This window comes from Pongo pygmaeus, chromosome 15 (assembly GCF_028885625.2).
Source record: "Pongo pygmaeus isolate AG05252 chromosome 15, NHGRI_mPonPyg2-v2.0_pri, whole genome shotgun sequence".
NCBI lineage: Eukaryota > Metazoa > Chordata > Mammalia > Primates > Hominidae > Pongo > Pongo pygmaeus.
The window spans coordinates 103,089,976-103,110,068 of NC_072388.2; the positions used below are offsets into that span (position 1 = coordinate 103,089,976).

Consider the following 20,093-nt stretch of genomic DNA (forward strand, 5'->3'; position numbering starts at 1 on the left):
ACTTGTGAGGCAGAGGTTGCAGTGAGCCAAGATCGTGCCACCGCACTCCAGCCCGGTCAACACAGCGAGACTCTGCCTCAAAAAAAGGTTAAATATTAGGAATAGATTTATTAGACATGCTTCTTCAAAATTATTAATAAAAGCCAACTTTTATTTTATTTTATTTTTTTGAGGCAGGGTTTCACTCTGTTGCCCAGGCTGGAGTGAAGTGGCGCGATCTCAGCTCATTGTAACCTCTGCCTCCCAGGATTGAGTGATTTTCCTGCCTCAGTCTCCTGAGTAGCTGGGATTACAGGTGTGTGCCACCACGCCTGGTTAATTTTTGTAGTTTTAGTAGAGATGGGGTTTCACTATGTTGGCCAGGCTGGTCTTGAACTCCTGACCTCAAATGATCCACCTGGCTCAGCCTCCCAAAGTGCTAGGATTACAGGCATGAGTCACCGTGCCCAGCCTAAAAGTCAACTTTTATAAATTATTTGGAAACTAGCTGACTTAATTTACTCTAAGTAAAAATTGGAAAAAAAATTTGCCTCTGTGATTGGCTTCTCTGATCACCTGAAGACTTCTTTTGATTTGTCCTCAACAAAATCAGATGCAATGTTCTGCACATAGTGTTTAACAAGTAAAATTATTAATTTAAAAAGCTTCTTACTCTGGGTGAAAAAAACCCAGTATCACCATAAAATAGATTTTTCGGAAATTCAGAGACATCTGTTGTGCTGGATACTGTAGAAAGATGCTTGTGTAGTTGTGGCCTCAGCTCGGGGAAAGCTGGACAGTCACACCTGTAGTAAATTGGTACCAGTAGAGTGGGGCACTGCTGAAAAGATACCCAAAAATGTGGAAGCCACTTTGGAACTGAGTAACGAGGCAGAGGATGGAACAGTTTGGAGGGCCTAGAAGGACAGGAAAATGTGGGAAAGTTTGGAACTTCCTAGAGACTTGTTGAATGGCTTTGAACAAAATGCTGATAGTTATATGGAGAATGAAATCCAGGCTGAGGTGGTTTCAGATGGAGATGAGGAACTTGTTGGGAACTGAGTAAAGGTGACTCTTGTTATATTTTAGCAAAGAGACTGGTGGCATTTTGCCCTTCCCTAGAGATTTGTGGAAGTTTGAACTTGAACGAGATGATTTAGAGTATCTGGTGGAAGAAATGTCTAAGCAGCAAGGCATTCAAGAGGTGTCTTGGGTGCTGTTAAAGGCATTCAGTTTTAAAAGGGAACAGAGCATAAAAGTTCGGAAAATTTGCAGCCTGACAATGCAATAGAAAAGAAAATCCCATTTTCTGAGGAGAAGTTCAAGTCAGCTGCATAAATTTGCATAAGTAATGAGGAGCTAAATGTTAATCCCCAAGACAATGGGGAAAATGTCTCCAGGGCACGTCAGAGGTCTTCACGGCAGCCCCTCCCATTACAGGCCTGGAGGCCTAGGAGGAAAAAGTGGTTTTGTGGGCCAGGCTTAGGGCCCCCGTGCTGTGTGCAGCCTAGGGACTTGGTGCCCTGTGTCCCAGCCGCTCCAGTTATGGCTGAAAGAGGCCAACAAAGAGCTCATGCCATGTCTTCAGAGGGTGCAAGCCTCAAGCCTTGGCAGCTCCCACATGTTGTTAAGCCTGTGGGTGCACAGAAGTCAAGAATTGGGGTTTGGGAACCTCTGCCTACATTTCAGAGGATGTGGAAATGCCTGGATGTCAGGGTAGAAGTTTGCTGCAGGGGTGGGGCTCTCATGGAGAACCTCTGCTAGGGCAGAGCAGAAGGGAAATGTGGGGTTCAGGCCTCCACACAGACCCCAACTGGGGCACCACCTAATGGAGCTGTGAGAAGAGGGCCATTGTCTTCCGGACCCCAGAATGATAGATCCACCGACAGCTTGTACCATGCACCTGGAAAAGCTACAGACACTCAATGCCAGCCCATGAAAGCAGCCGGGAGGGAGGCTGTACCCTGCAAAGCCACAGGGGTGGAGCTGCCCAAGACCATGGGAACCCAGCTCTTGCATCAGCGTGACCTGGATGTGAGACATAGAGTCAAAGATCATTTTGGAGCTTTAAGATTTGACTGCCCTACTGGATTTCAGACTTGCTTGGGACCTGTAGCCCCTTTATTTTGGCCAATTTCTCCCATTTGGAAAGGCTGTGTTTACCCAATACCTGTACCCCCATTGTATCTAGGAAGTAACTAACTTGCTTTGAGACTTGGGACTATGGACTTTTGAGTTAATGCTGAAATTGAGTTAATGCTGAGACTTTGTGGGGACTGTTGGGAATGCATGATTGTGTTTTGAAATGTGGGGACATGAGATTTGGGAGGGGCCAGAGGCAGAATGATATGGTTTAGCTGTGTCCCCACCAAAATCTCATTTTGAAATCTCACCTGTTGTGGGAGGGACCCAGTGGGAGGTAATTGAATCATGGGGGTAGGTCCTTCCTGTGCTGTTCTTATGATAGTGAGTAAGTCTCATGAAATCCGATGGTTCTGTAAGGGAGAGTTTCCATGCACAAGCTCTCTCTCTTTGCCTTCCGCCATGATTGTGAGGCTTCCCCAGCCATGTGGAACTGTAAGTCCAGTAAACCTCTTTCTTTTGTAAATTGCCCAGTCTTGGGTATGTCTTTATCAGCAGCATGAAGATGGACTAATGCACAGCCTGACTTGGAGAGTTTGCCACTTGTGGTTGGTGCCTAGTGTTTGGTAGCGGTGCCTGAGAGGCAAGTTTACATTATCTGGTCTTGGTGTCTTTGCTTTAATAGACAATTAAAAGTAGTAGAGGAACCCCTAAACCTTGGTAGACGGATACCTCATCATGAGGTTATGTTATCACCACACATTGGTAGATACAGATGTGACGTTAACAGTTTTCTGGTACTTTTGATATACAAGGTTACTTTTCACACATGAAATCTTAGGGAAATCTTAGGGCTCTTTGAGGTAGGGGTTTGACAGAGGGGAAGGGCACTGGCATTGAGATGAGGAACTCCTCCTGGGTTCCATAGACATTTGGTGTGACTTAATCGATGTCTTCAAAGTAGACATCCTGCCGAACACACTGCGTGTGCATGTCTGGGCCCTCTGAGCCATTCTTGCTCTGGGGACTAGGCGAGGAGATTGATAAGTATGGTACTTTATGTGTCCACTGTCCTGAGCAGTGCTTGGCACACAGCACGTGTTCAGACATTGCTGCCAATAAAAACTGAGAACTTTTATTTAGAGAGCTTGTTACAGTGTTGTACTAACAGTGAGAGCCAGTCCCATCCAACGCCAGGTTTCTTCTGTAATCCTGTTTTCATATTGCGACTTTTTTCTTTCACTGTTTTTAGCTCTCTCCTCATCTCCTGGAGGAACCGGTGATAACTAAGGATATATATGAAGTTGCTGTCTCTCTCATTCAGATGTTTGATGACTTGGATATGAAGGAGAGTGGGTAAGAGATACTTAAGTTGGTAATGCACTTTAATGTATATGTGATTTAAAAAATTATTCATTTGGAAACGTTTTAGTGTTTTTATAAGAAGGTATAACTATAGGTACTTTTTCAGTAGTTACTGTATATATTTTAAAATCAGGTTAGTATTTTGGAATTTTTTTTAACTGGAAATATCTATTTTAAATAATTAAAGCCATGCTGAGTGCAGTGTTAGGACTGATAGTTTTAAAAGCTAGGATTTATAGCCTGAAAATAGTTTTTCCAGACATATAGGAGTCTTATCACTCTTAATGCTGGGGTAAAACTTTAAATCCTACATTAGTAGAAACTGTTGAAACTTTCTTTGCATTTGTTTTCATTTACTATAAAGACATATTCTTGACCCTAAGCAATCTCCTTCTGTAATCCAGATGTTCATTCATTTAGCTGGTTCTTTGAAAATTGGAACATTTTCCCTGAGGAACAGTTATAGGTTATAAGTGGTGACTAGAGTTTATAATTTTAAAAATATGGCTGGGCGCAGTGGCTCATGCCTGTAATCCCAGCACTTTGGGAGGCCAAGGTGGGGGGATCATGAGGTCAGGAGATCAAAACCATCCTGGCCAACATGGTGAAACCCTGTCTCTACTAAAATACAAAAAATTAGCTGGGCGTGGTGGTGTGCACCTGTAGTCCTAGCTACTCTGGAGGCTGAGGCCGAGGAATCCCTTGAACCTGGGAGGCAGAGGTTGCAGTAAGCTGAGATCGTGCCATTGCACTCCAGCCTGGTGACAGAGCAAGACCCCATCTCAAAAAAAAAAAAAAAAAAATATATATATATATATATATATATACACACACACCATATGATTGAGCCTTTACAGCACTAATTTTACTACATCTGTCTCCATAGTTTTGCCTTTTCCAGGATGTCATGTAGTTGGGAATTATACAGTATGTATCCTTTTCATGTTGCCTTCTTCTACTTAGTAATATGTATTTAGTTCCCTTTATGTCTTTTCATGGCTTAGATAGCTCATTTCTTTTTAGTGCTAAATTCCATTGTCTGGATGTACCACAGTTTGTTCATTCATCTTCCAAATTTCCTGCTGTGTTCTTCTTTAGCTGTGTCCCGTTAGTTCTGCTATGTTGTGTCTTCATTTTCATTCATCTCAGAGTATTTTCTGATTTCCGTTTTGATTTTTTCTTTGGCTTACTGGTTTTTAGGAGTGTGTTGTTTAATTTGCATGTATTTGTGAATTTCCCCCAATTTTTCCTGTTACACATTTTGAATTTCATTCTATTGTGGTTGGAGAACATATTTTATATTTTTTCTGTTCTTTTAAATTTATCGAGGTTTGTTGCATGCCTAGCATGTAGACTGTTCTGGAGAATATTACACATGCACTTGAGAATAGTGTCACTCGTTGTTGTTAGATGGAGTGTCCTATACATGTCTTTTGGGTGTGGTTGACTTACCGTATTGTTCAGGTCTTCTACTTCTTGATCTTCTGCCTGGTTGCTCTATATATTATCGAAAATGAGATATTGATGTCCTCAACAATTGTTATTGAATTGCCTATTTCTTCAATCTTCTTTGTCAGTTTTTGCTTTATGTATTTTGGTTCTCTGTTGCTAGGTGCATATATGTTTATACCTGTTACATCTTCCTGATTGATTCACCCATTTATCATTATAAAATGCCCCTCTTATCTCTTGTAACACTTAATTTTAAGACCTGTTTTGTGTATTGGTATAGCCATTTCACTTTTCTGTAGTTGCTGTTTGCATGACACATATTTTTTCATTCTTTTACTTTCAATCTACTTAGTGTTTTTGCATTTAAAGTGTATCTCCTGTAGACAACATATTCTGGGTGGGATCATTTTTTTTTTTTTTAGAGATTGAGTCTTGCTCTGTCACCAGGCTGGAGTGCAGTGGTGTGATCTCAGCTCACTGCAACCTCTGCCTCCTGGGTTCAAGCGATTCTTCTGCCTCAGCCTCCCGAGTAGCTGGGACTACAGGCATGTGCCACCACGCCCAGCTAATTTTTGTATTTTTAGTAGAGACAGGGTTTCACCATGTTGGCCAGGATGGTCTTGATCTCTTGACCTCGTGATGCGCCCGCCTCGGCCTCCCAAAGTGCTGGGATTATAGGTGTGACACCGCGCCTGGCCTGTATTTTTAAAATTAGTCTAACAATCTCTGCCTTTTGATTGGGTTGTTTAATCCGTTTACATTGCTTAATCCATTTACATTTAATTTTGTCACTGATATAGTTGAATTTATGTTGGCCATTTTGCTTTTTGCTTTCTGTATGTCTCATATTCTTTTTCTTCCTCTGTTTCTCTTTTACTGCTTTCTTTTGCATTTAATACATATTTTGCAATGTGGCATTTTAACTTTTTTTTTTTTTTTTGAGACAAGGTCTCACTGTGTTGAGCAGGCTGGCTACAGTGGAGTGATCATGGCTCACAGCAGCCTTGACCTCCTGGGCTGAATTGATTCTCCCACCTCAGCCTCGTGAGTAGCTGGGACTTACAGGTGCGTGCCACCACACCCTGCCAATTTTTGTATCTGGTTACTTTTAAAATCACCTAAGGAGAAGGAAGGAGGCAAAATATGTATTTATAGTATCTTTTGTCATTACCTAATTACCTTTACCAGTTCTCTTTCTTTGTTCATGTGGATTTGAAGTACTCTCTGGGGTCAGCTGTTTTCAGCACAAAAAAACTTCCTTTAGTATTTCTAGTAAGGTGGGTCTGCTAGATACTCTCATTTTTTTGTTTATCTGGGACAGTCTTTATTTAGTCTTCATTATTGAGAGTTTTACTGAATACAGGAATCTTGATTGACAGTTGCTTTTGAGCACTTTGAATATGTCATCCCACTGCTTTCTGGCTTCCATTGTTTCTTCTGAGAATTCAGCTGTTTTCTTACTGGGGTTTTCTTTGTATGTGGCATGTCATTGTTCTCTTGCTACTTTCAAGATTTCACCTTGTCTTTGAATTTCATTATGGCTTTTATGACTTCCTGTAGGACTGGCACAATAATTGAGCCTTTAATAGGCATCTTCATCTTTCTTTTAAGCCACCTGCTTTTGGATGCGTGGTAATACCATTGAATTTCATGAGTCCAGTGACTACTAAACTGAGCTCCTTGGCAGGGGCCATGCTGTGCAGGAAATAGTGGAAGCGAGAAAGGCATCTTTAGGGCCATGGATGGGGGTATGACAGGAGCTTTAGCTGCAGAGAAGGCAGACCTGAACCCAGAATAGGATCTGTATCTATTTCCATGAGGGTAAATCAGTATCTCCTTCATGATGGAATCAACCTGTCATCAGCTGGCTGGGCTGGTCCCCCAGGGAATGGTGCCATATTTGGGACTTGGCACTGGCCCTTGCTGTTGTGTGGTTGGCCTCCAGCAGTGGTAGCAGCCGGATGAGTCTCATCTCAGGAAAGTGCATGGTGTTGAGTTTGTGTGTAAGCCTTCATCCCTGCTACCCATCCACTCTGTGCGTTGTCCAACCCTGGAGGGACTGGAGAAGGAGGCTGGGTCACGTCCACAGGCAGGGCCTCTTGCCCGTCTGGTGACTGAAAGCCTCCTCCACTGTGGCTGTCTTATGGGCATTTCTTGTTACCTCTCCATCAGATCTCCTTATTATCAGTCTTGCCATTTCCACATCCCTGACCAGCTGACCAAGCTATTAGCCTCTGCCTGTTGATTGGGGTGAACCCAGCCTCATGGCCATATCTCCTTCTACCCAAAGCGGTACCACCAGATGGACTGCCTGACCTCTGCTCACTGGGAAGAGCTCCCTTCCCCACTCACTGTGTGTGAGCCTCTCCTCTGGGTGGGGCTGTGATGCAGCAGATGTTCGCCCCTGGCTGTTGCCCATCTACAAACCAGGGCTGTGTTTCCCATGCAGGCCCATCTACAAACCAGGGCTGTGTTTCCCATGCAGGCCCATCTACAAACCAGGGCTGTGTTTCCCATGCAGGCCCATCTACAAACCAGGGCTGTGTTTCCCATGCAGGCCCATCTACAAACCAGGGCTGTGTTTCCCATGCAGGCCCATCTACAAACCAGGGCTGTGTTTTTCATGGTGGTGGCTGCCGCCTGAGGTCATAGGTGTGGCTCACACTCATAGGGAGAGATGGAGGAGCAGCAGGAGCAGTGACCATGGACGCTGAGCCACCTGTGCTGCAGTGACTGGTTTACCCCTCACACCCCTTTCTCCTTTGTAGTGACTGTTCCCAGGCATTGCCTGGATTGCCGCTGCATGGCTTTTCCATGGCTCCCTCCTCAGCTCCCATTACTTCCCCAGAGAGGCCCTTCCCAGCCAGCCCTCCTGAGAGCACTCCATACATGCACCTCCCTTAGTACTGCTTACTGTGTTTCCCCATGTGTCTCTTTAGGTCTTATTGCTAAATTGAAGGTGCCTTGCCCGTTTTCTTGTTTCCTGTCTATCTCTCCAGTTAGAATGTAAGCTCCAAAGGGCAGGGAGCTTGTCTGTCTTATTACTGCTGTTATCTTACACAGAGGAGGGCCTGGCCTGTAGGAAGGGCTCGCAGGTTCATGGAAGAATGAAAGTTCTAAATTCACACAAAAGTAAATATATTGACAGTAGCAAGGAGGCGAGTAGATGATTTGAGATTTTGGTCTGTACAAATCCTTTCTAATAGTTTGGACTCCTGAACATTTAAATTTTGCTTGTAGTTATTTTAAATGTTTTTTACTTTGAAGTTCTGGATTACAATAACTAAATTTCAAGGAAAATTTCTGCAGATAGTAACTTTTGATAGGAGAAAGTATTGGGAGTCAAAAGGCTTAAGTCCCCTGAATGACCATGGGGCCTTGGATGTTTTCTCCTCTCTTTGGGCTTCTGTGTTTTCTTATGTACAATAAAGAACATTACATTGGATGACCTGTAAGAGCCTTTCAGGATTAAAAGCCTGTAATATTAGGATTGTAGAGAAGCAATAGCTGTTATTAGCCTTCATTAATATTTGTGCACATCACATTTTTAACAGGAACAAGGGCTGGTCGGGGGCCCAGTTTGTGTTGGAGCGAAGCAGTGTGTTGGTGTTTTTGCCAGGTAAGAACATCATAATTTTGTGACTTGGAATCATAATACTCTGGAGAGAGGCTAAGTTTGTGCCTAACATAGATTATGAAAGATAGTATCCTCCATAGGACTTTATTCTTTTTACACTTTGAGTATGTGAACAAATGTAACTTTCAGTTTGGCTTTTTATTATAACCCTTGCATTTCTTTTTTTTTCCTTTTCCTTTTCCTTTTTCTAGATGGAGTCTTGCTCTGTTGCCAGGCTGGAGTGCAGTGGCACGATTTCGGCTCACTGCAACCTTTGCCTCCCCAGTTCCAGTGATTCTCCTGCCTCAGCTTCCCAAGTAGCTGGGACTACAGGTGCACGCCACCACGCCCGGCTTGTTTTTGTATTTTTAGTAGAGATGAGGTTTCACCATGTTGGCCAGAATGGTCTCGATCTCTTGACCTTGTGATCTGCCCGCTGTGGCCTCCCAAAGTGCTGGAATTACAGATGTGAGCCACTGTGCCTGGCCAACCCTTGTATTTCTAAAAAATATTTCTTATTAATAATTAAGAGTTCAATTTTTTTTTTTTTTTTTGAGACAGAGTCTTACTCTGTTGCCCAGGCAGGGGTACAGTCTTGGCTCACTGCAACCTCTGCCTCCTGGGTTCAAGTGATTCTCCTGCCTAAGTCTCCCAAGTAGCTGGGATTACAGACGCGCGCCACCATGCTTGTCTAGAGTTCTACTTTTTGAAGGCAGTCTTGCCACCTTCAAAATTTCCAGTAAATTATTTGGCTTTGTTAAATTTGCATTTTACATATATGGTTATAAATGTGAGGTAACTGTCATCAGTTTGCATTGAAAGCTTATTTATAATAGTAAAACACACTGTTATTATAATACCATGAGAATCATCAGGGTAATCCTTGAGTTCCCTTCTCAAGAAGTGTTTGAGAAAACAGGCTTTTAAAATACCTTTCTGAAAAGATGAATTTATGTTAAATTGTACTTTTTCAAAATTACTTAATTTTTAATTCAAGTGGTATAGCTTGATGAAACATGACAATAATTCAATTATTTTCTGTTGTAATATATAGAGCATAAACAGATTTGTTCTTACAGTAATGGAGAATGAAAAACATGCAATGAAAATAGTTTACTTAATTTTGGAATGCAACATATGAGTTTCAAACTTTTGTCATGTTTTGCTTAGCCGATAAGGATTTGTTTACATGCAGGGAACAACCGTGAGCTGACAGTAGGGTGGTGTTGCATGTGCCTTGGTGAATATTTATCAAATGACTTCTGTGTGCATCATATTGTATTAAGGGGAAAAATCACCCAAGTAGAGCCATGTTGATACTGGCTTAAGAACACCTAACACGGGCCGGGCGCGGTGCTCACGCCTGGAATCCCAGCACTTTGGGAGGCTGAGGCTTAAGAACACCTAACACGGGCGGGCGCGGGGGCTCACGCCTGGAATCCCAGCACTTTGGGAGGCTGAGGCGGGCGGATCACGAGGTCGGAGATCGAGACCATCCTGGCTAACATGGTGAAACCCCATCTCTACTGAAAATAGAAAAAAATTAGCTGGGCATGGTGGCGGGCACCTATGGTCCCAGCTATTTGGGAGGCTGAGGCAGGAGAATGGTGTGAACCCAGGAGGCAGAGCTTGTAGTAAGCTGAGATCACGCCACTGCACTCCAGCCTGGGTGAAAGAGTGAGACTCCATCTCAAAAAAAAAACAAAAAACAAAAAACAAAAAACCTAGCATGAGATAAATACTCTATTTTATTTATTTTTTAAGAAAGGGTCTTGCTGTGTTGCCCAAGCTGGAGTACAGTGGTGTGACCCTGATCACTGCAGCCTCTACCTTCTGGGCTGAAGTGATATTTCTACCTTAGCCTCCCAAGTAGCTGGGACTGCAGGCATGCACCCTATGCCTGGCCAAATCTTTTTTTTTTGGTATCTTTTTGTGGAGACGGTTTAACTAGCTTGCACAGGCTAGTCTTGAACTGCTAGGCTCAAGTGATCTCCATGAAGTGATCCACCTGCCTCAGCCTCCCAAAGTGTTGGGATTGCAGGTGTGGGCCACTGCTCCTGGCTGATAAATACTTTTTACCTGCTAAACATTGCCTGAAGAAAATACTTATAAGTGATATTTTACATTTAGGGTTACTGTCTTTTTAATATGTTCATGTGAATTCAAGTTTGATAGATGTTTATGTATTAATTGATCTTTTGTGAACAGTTCTATAGTAGTTTTCCAGGGCTGCTGTAACAAAGTGCCACAAGCTAGATGTCTTAAAAGAACAGTCATTTATTCTCTCCTTGTTTTGGAAGCTAGATGTTCAAAATCGAGTTGTCAGCAGGGCCATGCCCTTTCTGAGCCTCTTCCTCTTTCCAGCTCTTGGTAGTGGCCGTCAGTCCCTAGTGCTCCTTGACCGGTGGCTGCATCACTCCTGTCTCTGTTGTCGTTTGTGCCTCTTCCCTTCTTGTGTGGATACCAGTCATTTTGGATTAAGGGCTCACCCCATTCCAGTATAACTTCATCTTAACTAATTACATCTGCAATGACTCTATTTCCAGATAACACCACCTTCTGGATTACTGGGGTTAGGACTTCAATACGTCTTTTTAGGGGACACAGTTCAATCCATAACAGACTCAGATTTGAGAATCAGGGTGAGGCAAAAGCACATGGTAGCTTAGCTTTCAGCAAACAGGACGGAGGCCTGATGGAAATGGTTTAGCACATCGTCATGACCAAAACTTTACAAATTTTATTTTTTGATTGTAAAGATTTTGCATGCTCATTGTAGAAAGTTTAGAAAATCTGGGGGTAAAAAAGAAATACAAAAATTACTCATATAGCTAACACCCACAGGGAGTCACTGCTGTGTAAAGGAAAACTGGAATAATATGTTTTTTCCCTATATTTTTGAGTTACTACTAATCAATGTCACTGTGTACTTTTACTTGTGTTTCTGGCATATTTAGGCAAAGCGGATAAAGAAGTCAAATAAATTGGTAGGGCCTTCTTTGAAAGATATGCCATTTTAATTTAAAGGTTGGTTTCTAGCAGTAAATACAAACATGTTTATTTCCCTCCTCCACTTTTTTCTTCCCTAGGTCTGGGTGAAATAAATTATATGCATGAACTTCTCACAAACCTGGTTCATAAAAGGTATGTTGAAAATGATACAGCTGTATTCTTCTAAACCATTGCATTGTTTCCGCCTTAAATAGTTTTAATTATCTCAGTATTTATTTTTGTATCTCATGTATATCTATTCTTTATGGAGATTTTATTTTAGTAATTTCTTAGGTTGCAGGTCTATCCACTCCATTCAAGTGTGGCTTTAGAAGAACAGAATAATGTATTTTTAAGTCCAGTCCCTGGGTACAGAAAGGTAGGAAAACTGGGAAAACAAGTTATAAGCACTTTAGGTAAATTTTCCTTAGAGACTCTACTCATGAAAAATATTTTCTGGGTGTCGTGGCTCATGCTTGTGTTTCCAGCACTGTGGGAGGCTGAGGTGGGTGAATCATTTGAACTCAGGAATTTGAGACCAGCCTCATGGCGAAACCCCATCTCTACAAAAAATATAAAAATTACCTGAGTGCAGTGGCATGCACCTGTAGTCCCGGCTACTTGGGAGGCTGAGGTGGGAGGCTTGTGCCTGAGAGGTGGAGGCTGCAGTGACCTGAGATCACACTGGTGCACTCCAGCCTGGGTGACAGAACAAGACTCTGTCTCAAAAAAGAAAAAAAAGAGGAAGAAAAAAAAATCACATTTCAGCAGTGTGTTCTGTAGTTAGTGGTTAGTCACTTAAACAAATATTTACCTAATGAGCCAGTTATGTTGTTTAGTTTTGTGTTTTATTTTGTAAATCAGTTTGCTAAAAAGCTAAGATTTTTTGTCTTCTCAATTCAGGAATTCTGATGCCTTTTAATTCTTCTTTAGCATTTCTTTAACTTTGGGACTGTTCTCATGTCCTTGAAACCACTCTGGTGACTCTGGTTAGAAGCCATATTCTAGGTCCTGCTTCAGAGGATTTCTTTATCTCAGATTATGTGTGAATGATGGAGTTGTTTTAACAAGACCCTTCTAGAGCTGCTTGAGGTGATCAGGGGGCCTGAGCTGACAACCTCTCCCCCCTTGATTGCTTTGGAATCCCTAGGAGCAGCCTTGGGTGGTATTCTAGGGCAAGTACAGGCAACAACTCTTCTTCTAGAAACCTGGTTGTGCCCCTGGGCAATTCCAGGACCCCTCTCCACCCCACCAAAGTTACCACACCAGAAGTCAGGAATAGCTCCCTTTGCCTGTGTCTTGTCTGCCTGTGTTTAAGCCTTTGCTGTGTTGTATGTGGGTGGTTTCCATTCATCAGGAGCTTCTCGATCAATTGTGATGTGTATAAAATAGTAAAACGGCTAATTTTGAAACCTGAGTTCAGTATTTACGTTCAGAAGCTTTAAAATAATTTTTGCATTTTTGTAAACTTTGCCTAATGATGTCCAGAATATAGTAGGAATGTCAGCTTTTTGCTTTGATGTTTAACAGATTATTCTGTCCACCAATATTGCAGAGAGTTCTGTCACAGTTCCAGATGTCAAATATGGTAAGATACTTCTCCGTTTACCTCCTGGCATTAGCTGTAGTGCTGTATTTATTGGCTTATTCACCTCACTCAGGAATTGTTCTTCTCTTCCTTCCCATCTCCTCCCGTTTTGGAACACAGAATTGAGAAAAGTAGGTTTACGTAGTTTCTCCCATACTCTCAGTTCACCACCTCCTCCTCTGAGTGTACCATTTCATGCTTTAGGGTAAGCTGGCTCGTAGGAAGTGTTTGGGGTGTTCCACTGGGCCTTGTGGGAAACAGCTTTGGGGCTGCCAGGTGGAGTTCTGTGACTGGAGGGAGGCAGATGTGGGGAGGAGCTCAGGCCATCTCAGCTCTGAAGGTTGCTTGGCAGGACACCATGTCAACTCTGGAGCAGCCCACTTTGTCATCTCATCTTCTGCATATGTGTCTGTGATTACTTTGTGAGATTCCTTCATCAATGAGTTTTCTAAATTCATTAATTTATATTTGAAAACCTAACACATGTGTCGGACACTGTTCTCAATGCTGGCAGTACAGTGGTGAGTAAGACAAAATCCAGTCCTCATGGCTGCTACGTTCTGGTGGGAGAGAGATGCTTAGCAGGTAGAAAGGTTTTTACAATTTCAGGTACAGGTCAATGTTGTGTAGGAAAATAAATCATGGGAAGGGGTTACAGTTACTGGGAAAAAATGATCTTTCAGATAGGATCTTTCAGATAGGAATTACCTCTTTGAGGAAGTGACATTTTAATAGAGACCTGAATTAAATGAGGAGCGAGCCATGCAAAAAGGTGGCTGGGGTGTAGGGAACGGGTTTGAGGAGCAGCACACGGCCAGTGTGGCTGGAATGGGTAAACCAGGGCAGATGATAATGAGCAGGTGTTTTGTCTCTGTACTGGCGAAATAGCAGTAAGAAAAATAGACAAAAAGCCTTTGTTCTCGTGACATATTCGGGGTGGGTAGATAAGTACAGATATGGAGTAAGTCACATGATGGTGAGTGTATGAAGCAAAAGGAGGGGGTTATTGGGTAGGGAGTGTTAGGGAAGCACCATTGATATTGTAGGTGGAGTGACCAGGGAATGTGACAAGTCACATCCTGAAGGAGGGTAGGGAGGGAGTCAGGTCCATACCTGGCAAAAGAGTGTTTAGGGTAGGAGAAGGCAAGAGTGTGCTTGATGGTTGTGAAACAGCACCATCAAGCAAGGAGGCCAGGGCAGCTGGACCAGTGTGAACGAAGGGGAAAGGAGCTGGAAGAGAGGCCTGGGGGTAGCAGGGGCCATGTAGGGCCCATAGGGCCTGGTACAACCTTTGCTGTGCTGGGCAAGATGGAGAATCGTTGGTGAGTTTTGAGAACAGAAATGACATAACCTGAAGTTCACTTAACAGGATTTCTCTGGGAATAGACTAGAATGAGGCAAAGGAGAGAAAAGGAAGAGACTTAGGAGGGTGTCACAAGAATCTAGGTGAGAATTGGTGATGCTTAGAATAGGACAGCAGCGGTAGGGGACAGGAGGTGGGGGCAGATCACAGGGAGATTCTGAAGGCAGAGCTGGGGAGGATGTGCTGAGGTCTCTGATAGAGAAATTGTGAGAGACACATTTGGTTGGCCCTCTAGACATGTGGCCTGAGAGACCGGGAGGATGGAGGCTCCTGCGAGATGGTGAAGGCTGTGGAAGGAGCAGGGTGGGGTAGGTGAGGAGCTGGGATTTGGGCTGAGACGTGCTAGATGTTCAGGTGGAGGTGTCATGGAAGCATCTGGCTGTGTGAGCCTGGAGACCAGGGCCAGGGAGCAGCTGGCGGGGGCATCAGCCGGTGACTGGTGTTGGAAGGCAGGAACCTGACCAAGCTCTTCTGGGAGTGCACAGAGGGAGGGTGGCTCCGGTGTTTAAAGGTGGGCAATAAGAGCAGAGGGGCCTCCAGGGCAGTGGGAAGAAAGCCAGTGAACACAGAGGCCTAGACACCCAGTAGGAAAGGGTCCTGAGGGGATGGAGTGGAGGAGTGCACCAGATGCCCATGGCGAGTCATGGAGAACCTCCCACTGGGGCTGTTGTCAGTGACCTTGACAAGAGCAGCTTTGGTGGAAGCAAGCGTCTGCTTGGAATGGGCTCAAGAAAGAATGGGAAGAAACGAACCAAGAACCGGTGGTGGCAGACAACACTCCACAGGTGTTCTGCTGTAGGGAAGCAGAGGAAATGGGGCAGTAAGTGAAGGGGTGGCCCAGGGGAGTGAGTGTTGCCGATGGGAGATCCCCAGTGCTTTGGCTGTGTGAGGGGGAAAGGTGTGGTGGAGGGGAAGAGGCAGGCCACAGATGAGGATACTAAAGCGCAGAGACACTCGGCAGCTTATCCAGCCAGGCACACCCACACACACACTTGCACACACCCACCCACCCACCCACACGTACAGACGCACAGATACACACACCCATCCAGACACACACATACCCAGACACCCAGAATTCACCCACAGGCACACACAGACGCGGGATTTGAATTCTGGCAGTCCCTTGCATCAGCTGCTCTTCTGTACTGCTGTTGTAATGATGCTCTTTTGGAGAACGTTACTCTTTCGGGTGCAGTCCAGGTAGGCCTTCTTATGACACGTTGGGTCTTACAGGTTATGCATTCTTCACACCCAGAGACTCCCCGTAGTCAGCAAGAAAGGATGTGACCACCAACTCCCTATCCTGGGCAGGAGTGGTCAGTGCATGGCCAAACATTTCTGCCTGTTCACTAATTCTTAAGGCTGCATGTTTCAAATGGCTTTATCACTATGCATTGTGATTTATTATGCAATGATCTCTTATTAGCATGGTGTTTACAGTCCTTTTTTTTTTTCTAAATGGCAGTTATAGATTTTTGTTTGACTAGAACTTTGGTCTGTGATGAAGATACAAATTATCAGAGTCTGCGATTGAGTTGGGCCTCTAAAACCAGCTGTAATCAGAGAAAAGGTAAGACATTTGTGTTAAAGCACAATAATGAGTGATTGGTGACACAGTGGCACATTCAGGTGCCTTTTTTTTTTTTTCTCTGAGACGGAGTCTTGCTCTGTTGCCCAGGCTGGAGTGCAGTGGCGCGATCTCGGCTCACTGCAAGCTCCACCTCCCGGGTTCTTGCCATTCTGCTGCCTCAGCCTCCTGAGTTGCTGGGACTACAGGCGCCTGCCACCACTCTCAGCTAATTTTTTGTATTTTTAGTAGAGACGGGGTTTCACCATGTTAGCCAGATGGTCTTGATCTTCTGACTCCATGATCTGCCCGCCTCGGCCTCCCGAAGTGCTGGGATTACAGGCGTGAGCCACCGTGCCCAGCCATTCAGGTGCTTTTCTAAAAAATTCATTTTTTGCACTTTTTACTTAGATATTTCCTTTCTTGGAACCAGTTTTAAGTTTTTAGCAATGGCTTCTCATATTGTCAGAGTGTCCATTTAAATCCATGCTTCTCCTCTCTTCTAATGTATGAAGTCTTTGTACATAATGGATAAACCCCATCATCCTGACACTATGTTTTTTTCTTAAAGTTAAATTAAAAAATTACTGGTGAAGAACTATGGAAACCAAGTGGATCACTTCAGTAATTTTGATGATTTGATTTCTGTTTAACTTTGATCTTCCTAGGCTTAGTTTTCCTAAAGTGGTTCCGCAGAGAGTTCCGGATTTGCTGCATCAGCCACATGTATCACTGGGCAGAGATGAGGGTGTGTGGGGTCACTTTTGGGGTCTTGGGATGCTTCAGCCACAGTGGAGGTATATTCATGACATACCTGGGACAGGTTAAGATCACCTGTGGCAAGAACTGATTTTACAAGACAGTATTCTCAGTGCAGACTGAGAAGTGGCTTATTTTTTTGTTTGTTTTTTAGAGAACCTTTTGGGAAGGGTAGATAAAAGACCATTTCAAGAATACTAAAATACTAAATACACCCCCCAAAATAATAAAGGCAACATTGAATGTTTACCATATGCCAGACATTCTTCTAAGTATTTATTAACTCATTTAATCTTCTTAACAACCCTGTGAGGTAACGTACATGGTGTGTTAATTAAGATTTCCCATTTCTTAGTGAAGCAGCTGAGAGGCACAGAAATAGTAACTTGCTCAAGGTTATAGTAGGAAGTGGTGGGAATGAGGTTTCCCACCTGAACCCAGGAATCTGGCTTTGGTCTGCATTCTTAACCTTTTTGTTATATCACCTCTCCTGAAATGACTTGCCTAGAGAGGGGTTAAGAGAATGACTAAGCAGCTAAAATAGGGTCACAGAGGCCAGGCGTGGTGACTTACACCTGTAATCCCAGCACTTTGGGAGGCCGAGGCAGGTAGATGCCTGAGCTTAGGAGTTCGAGACCAGCCTGGACAACATGGCAAAACTCTGTCTCTACCAAAAACACAAAAAATTAGCTGGGCGTGGTGGTTCATACCTGTGGTCCCAGCTACTCAGGAGGGTGAAGGGGGAGGATCACTTGAGCCTGGGAGGTGGAGGTTGAAGTGAGCGGAGATCACACACACTGTACTCCAGCCTAGGTGACAGAGTGAGAGCCCCGTCTCAAAAAAAAAAAAGTCACAGAGGTTCTCATCACTTTGGAAAAAACTTAAGTATTGTTATGAAGTTAAGAGAAAAAAGGATATTAAACTGTAATCACCTCACTATATTTAACCACCTTCCCCCTCAAACTTCCTAAAAAACTATGCTTAAAAAATGACTAGAAATAGCTGGGTGCGGTGGCTTGTGCCTGTAATCCCAGCACTTCGGGAGGCTGAGGCCGGTGGATCATTTGAGGTCAGGAGTTTGAGACCAGCCTGGCCAACATGGTGAAACCCTGCCTCTACTAAAAAATACAAAAATTTGCTGAGTGTGGTGGCACGCACCTGTAATCTCAACTACTTGGGAGGCTGAGGTACAAGAATTGCTTGAACCTGGGAGGTGGAGGTTGCAGTGAGCCTAGATCACGCCACTGCACTCCAGCCTGGGCAACAGAGCAAGACTCTGTCTCAAAAAAAACAAAAAACAAACCTCAATAAAAAATGACTAGAAATAAATATACAAAAATGTTAAAAGTGATTATCTTTGGATCAGTCTTGGGATTATAGGAGTTTTGTCTACCTTTTTGTATATTCAAAATTTCTATAATTAGATATTTATTATAAAATTTCTTCCTCTATAAGATATTACAAAAATAGTACGTAGAATCCTTTGAATCCTTCTCTTATCTTCCCCTGGAGTAGGATATCTTTATAAGTACAGTCAACCAGGAAATTGACATAGTGTAACACTGTTAGACTATACACCTTGTTTCACAGTTTTACCTGTACTGTGTGTATGGTTCTGTGCAGTTTGATCCCATGTGTAAGTTTGTGTAACCACTACTATGATCAGAACACAGAACTGTCCTGTCCCACTGCTATGCAGGGGTGGCCCTGTGCTGCCCTCTTGCAGCCATACCTGCCCCTAACACTCTGCCTGTCAACTGGTGACCCGTCTTCATCTCTGCAGCTTTGTAATTTCAGGGATGTTAGATAAATGGAATCATACAGTATGTGACCTTTTGAAATTAGCTTTTTCCACTTACCATAGTGTTCTTAGGAGCCATCTAAGCCAATATAAGCTGCATGTATCAGTGGCTCATTCCTTTTTATTACTAAGTAGTATTTCACTGAACATTTACCTGTTTAAGGACATTTGAGGTTTTTCCAGTTCTTGCCATGTGAATAAAACAGCTGTGAATATTCATGTACAGGTTTTTGTGTGGCCATAAGTTTTCATTTCTCTGGTATAAAAACCCAAGAATATAGTTGCTGGGTGATGTGGTAAATCTATGTTTAGTTTCTTTTGTTTTGAGGCAGAGTCTCACTCTGTCACTGGGCTGGAGTGCAACGGCGTGATCTCAGCTCACTGCAACCTTCACCTTCTGGGTTTAAGCAATTCTCCTGCCTCAGCCTCCCAAGTAGCTGGGACTACAGGCGTGCCCCACCACGCCCAGCTAATTTTTGTATTTTTAGTAGAGATGGGGTTTCACCATGTTGGCCAGGATGGTCTCCATCTCTTGACCTCGTGATCTGCCTGCCTCGGCCTCCCAAAGTGCTGGGATTACAGGCATGAGCCACTGTGCCTGGCCTATGTTTAGTTTTATAAGGAACTACTGTAAACTCTTTCCATGGTGGCTGTGTCATTTTACATTCCATGAGCAATGTGTGAGATCTATTTTTTCCGTATCTTTGCCAGCACCACTGTTAAAAGAAAAATTTTGGCCAGACACAGTGGCTCATGCCTGTAATCCCAGCACTTTGGGAGGGTGAGGTGGGCAGATTGCTTGAGCCCAGGAGTTTGAGATCAGCTTGGGCAACATGGCAAAACCCTATCTCTGTAAAAAATACAAAAATTAGCCAACCATGATGGCATGTGCCTGTACTCCCAGCTACTCAGTAGGGTGAGGTGGGAGGATAGATTGAGCCTGGGAGGTCGATGCAGTTGAACCATGATTGCGCCACTGCACTCCAGCCTGGGTGACAGAGTGAGATGCTGTTTTGAAAAAAAAAAAAAAAAAAAATTTTTAGACAAATTAAATTTAACAGAGTTTTAAAGAACAATTTGCAAATTGGTCTGCCCCTGAACTGGAAGAGGTTTAGAGAGACTCTGGTGCTGTTGCATGGTCAAGGAAGATTTATGAACAGAAAAAGGAAAGTGACGTGTAGAAAACGGAAGTGAGGTACAGAAATGGCCGAATTGACGACACCTGGGCATTGGTCCTCTTTGAATGTGGTTTGAACAGTTGGTTGCCTTTGATTGGCTGAAACCCGGTGATTGGCATAAGAGTGGGTTATAGTCTTTTTACACATCTAGTTAGGTTATAGTTTACTATATGCAGAGAGACTTTTAGGCTGAACTTAAAATATGTAAGGAGGCATCTTTAGGCTAACCTTTTTTCTTTCTTTCTTTTTTGAGACAGAGTCTTGATCTGTTGCCAGGTTGGAGTGCAGTGGCGTGATCTCGGCTCACTGCAATCTCTGCCTCCCAGGTTCAAGCAATTCTCTGCTTCAG

The 20,093-nt window shown here is 43.6% G+C and overlaps 1 protein-coding gene across 3 annotated transcripts in view; it reads left to right on the top strand.

Moving 5' to 3' along the window:
* Positions 1–20,093, top strand: part of TDRD9 (tudor domain containing 9) — a 125,001-nt gene that overhangs the window by 55,601 nt on the left and 49,307 nt on the right. For all 3 annotated transcript variants that reach the window (XM_054449453.2, XM_054449450.2, XM_054449452.2), the window contains exons 8-13: positions 3,314–3,417; positions 8,433–8,497; positions 11,584–11,638; positions 11,780–11,864; positions 13,016–13,073; positions 15,905–16,009. In XM_054449453.2, coding sequence (XP_054305428.2) covers positions 3,314–3,417; positions 8,433–8,497; positions 11,584–11,638; positions 11,780–11,864; positions 13,016–13,073; positions 15,905–16,009 — 472 coding nt within the window. The remainder of the gene's footprint in view (positions 1–3,313; positions 3,418–8,432; positions 8,498–11,583; positions 11,639–11,779; positions 11,865–13,015; positions 13,074–15,904; positions 16,010–20,093) is intronic.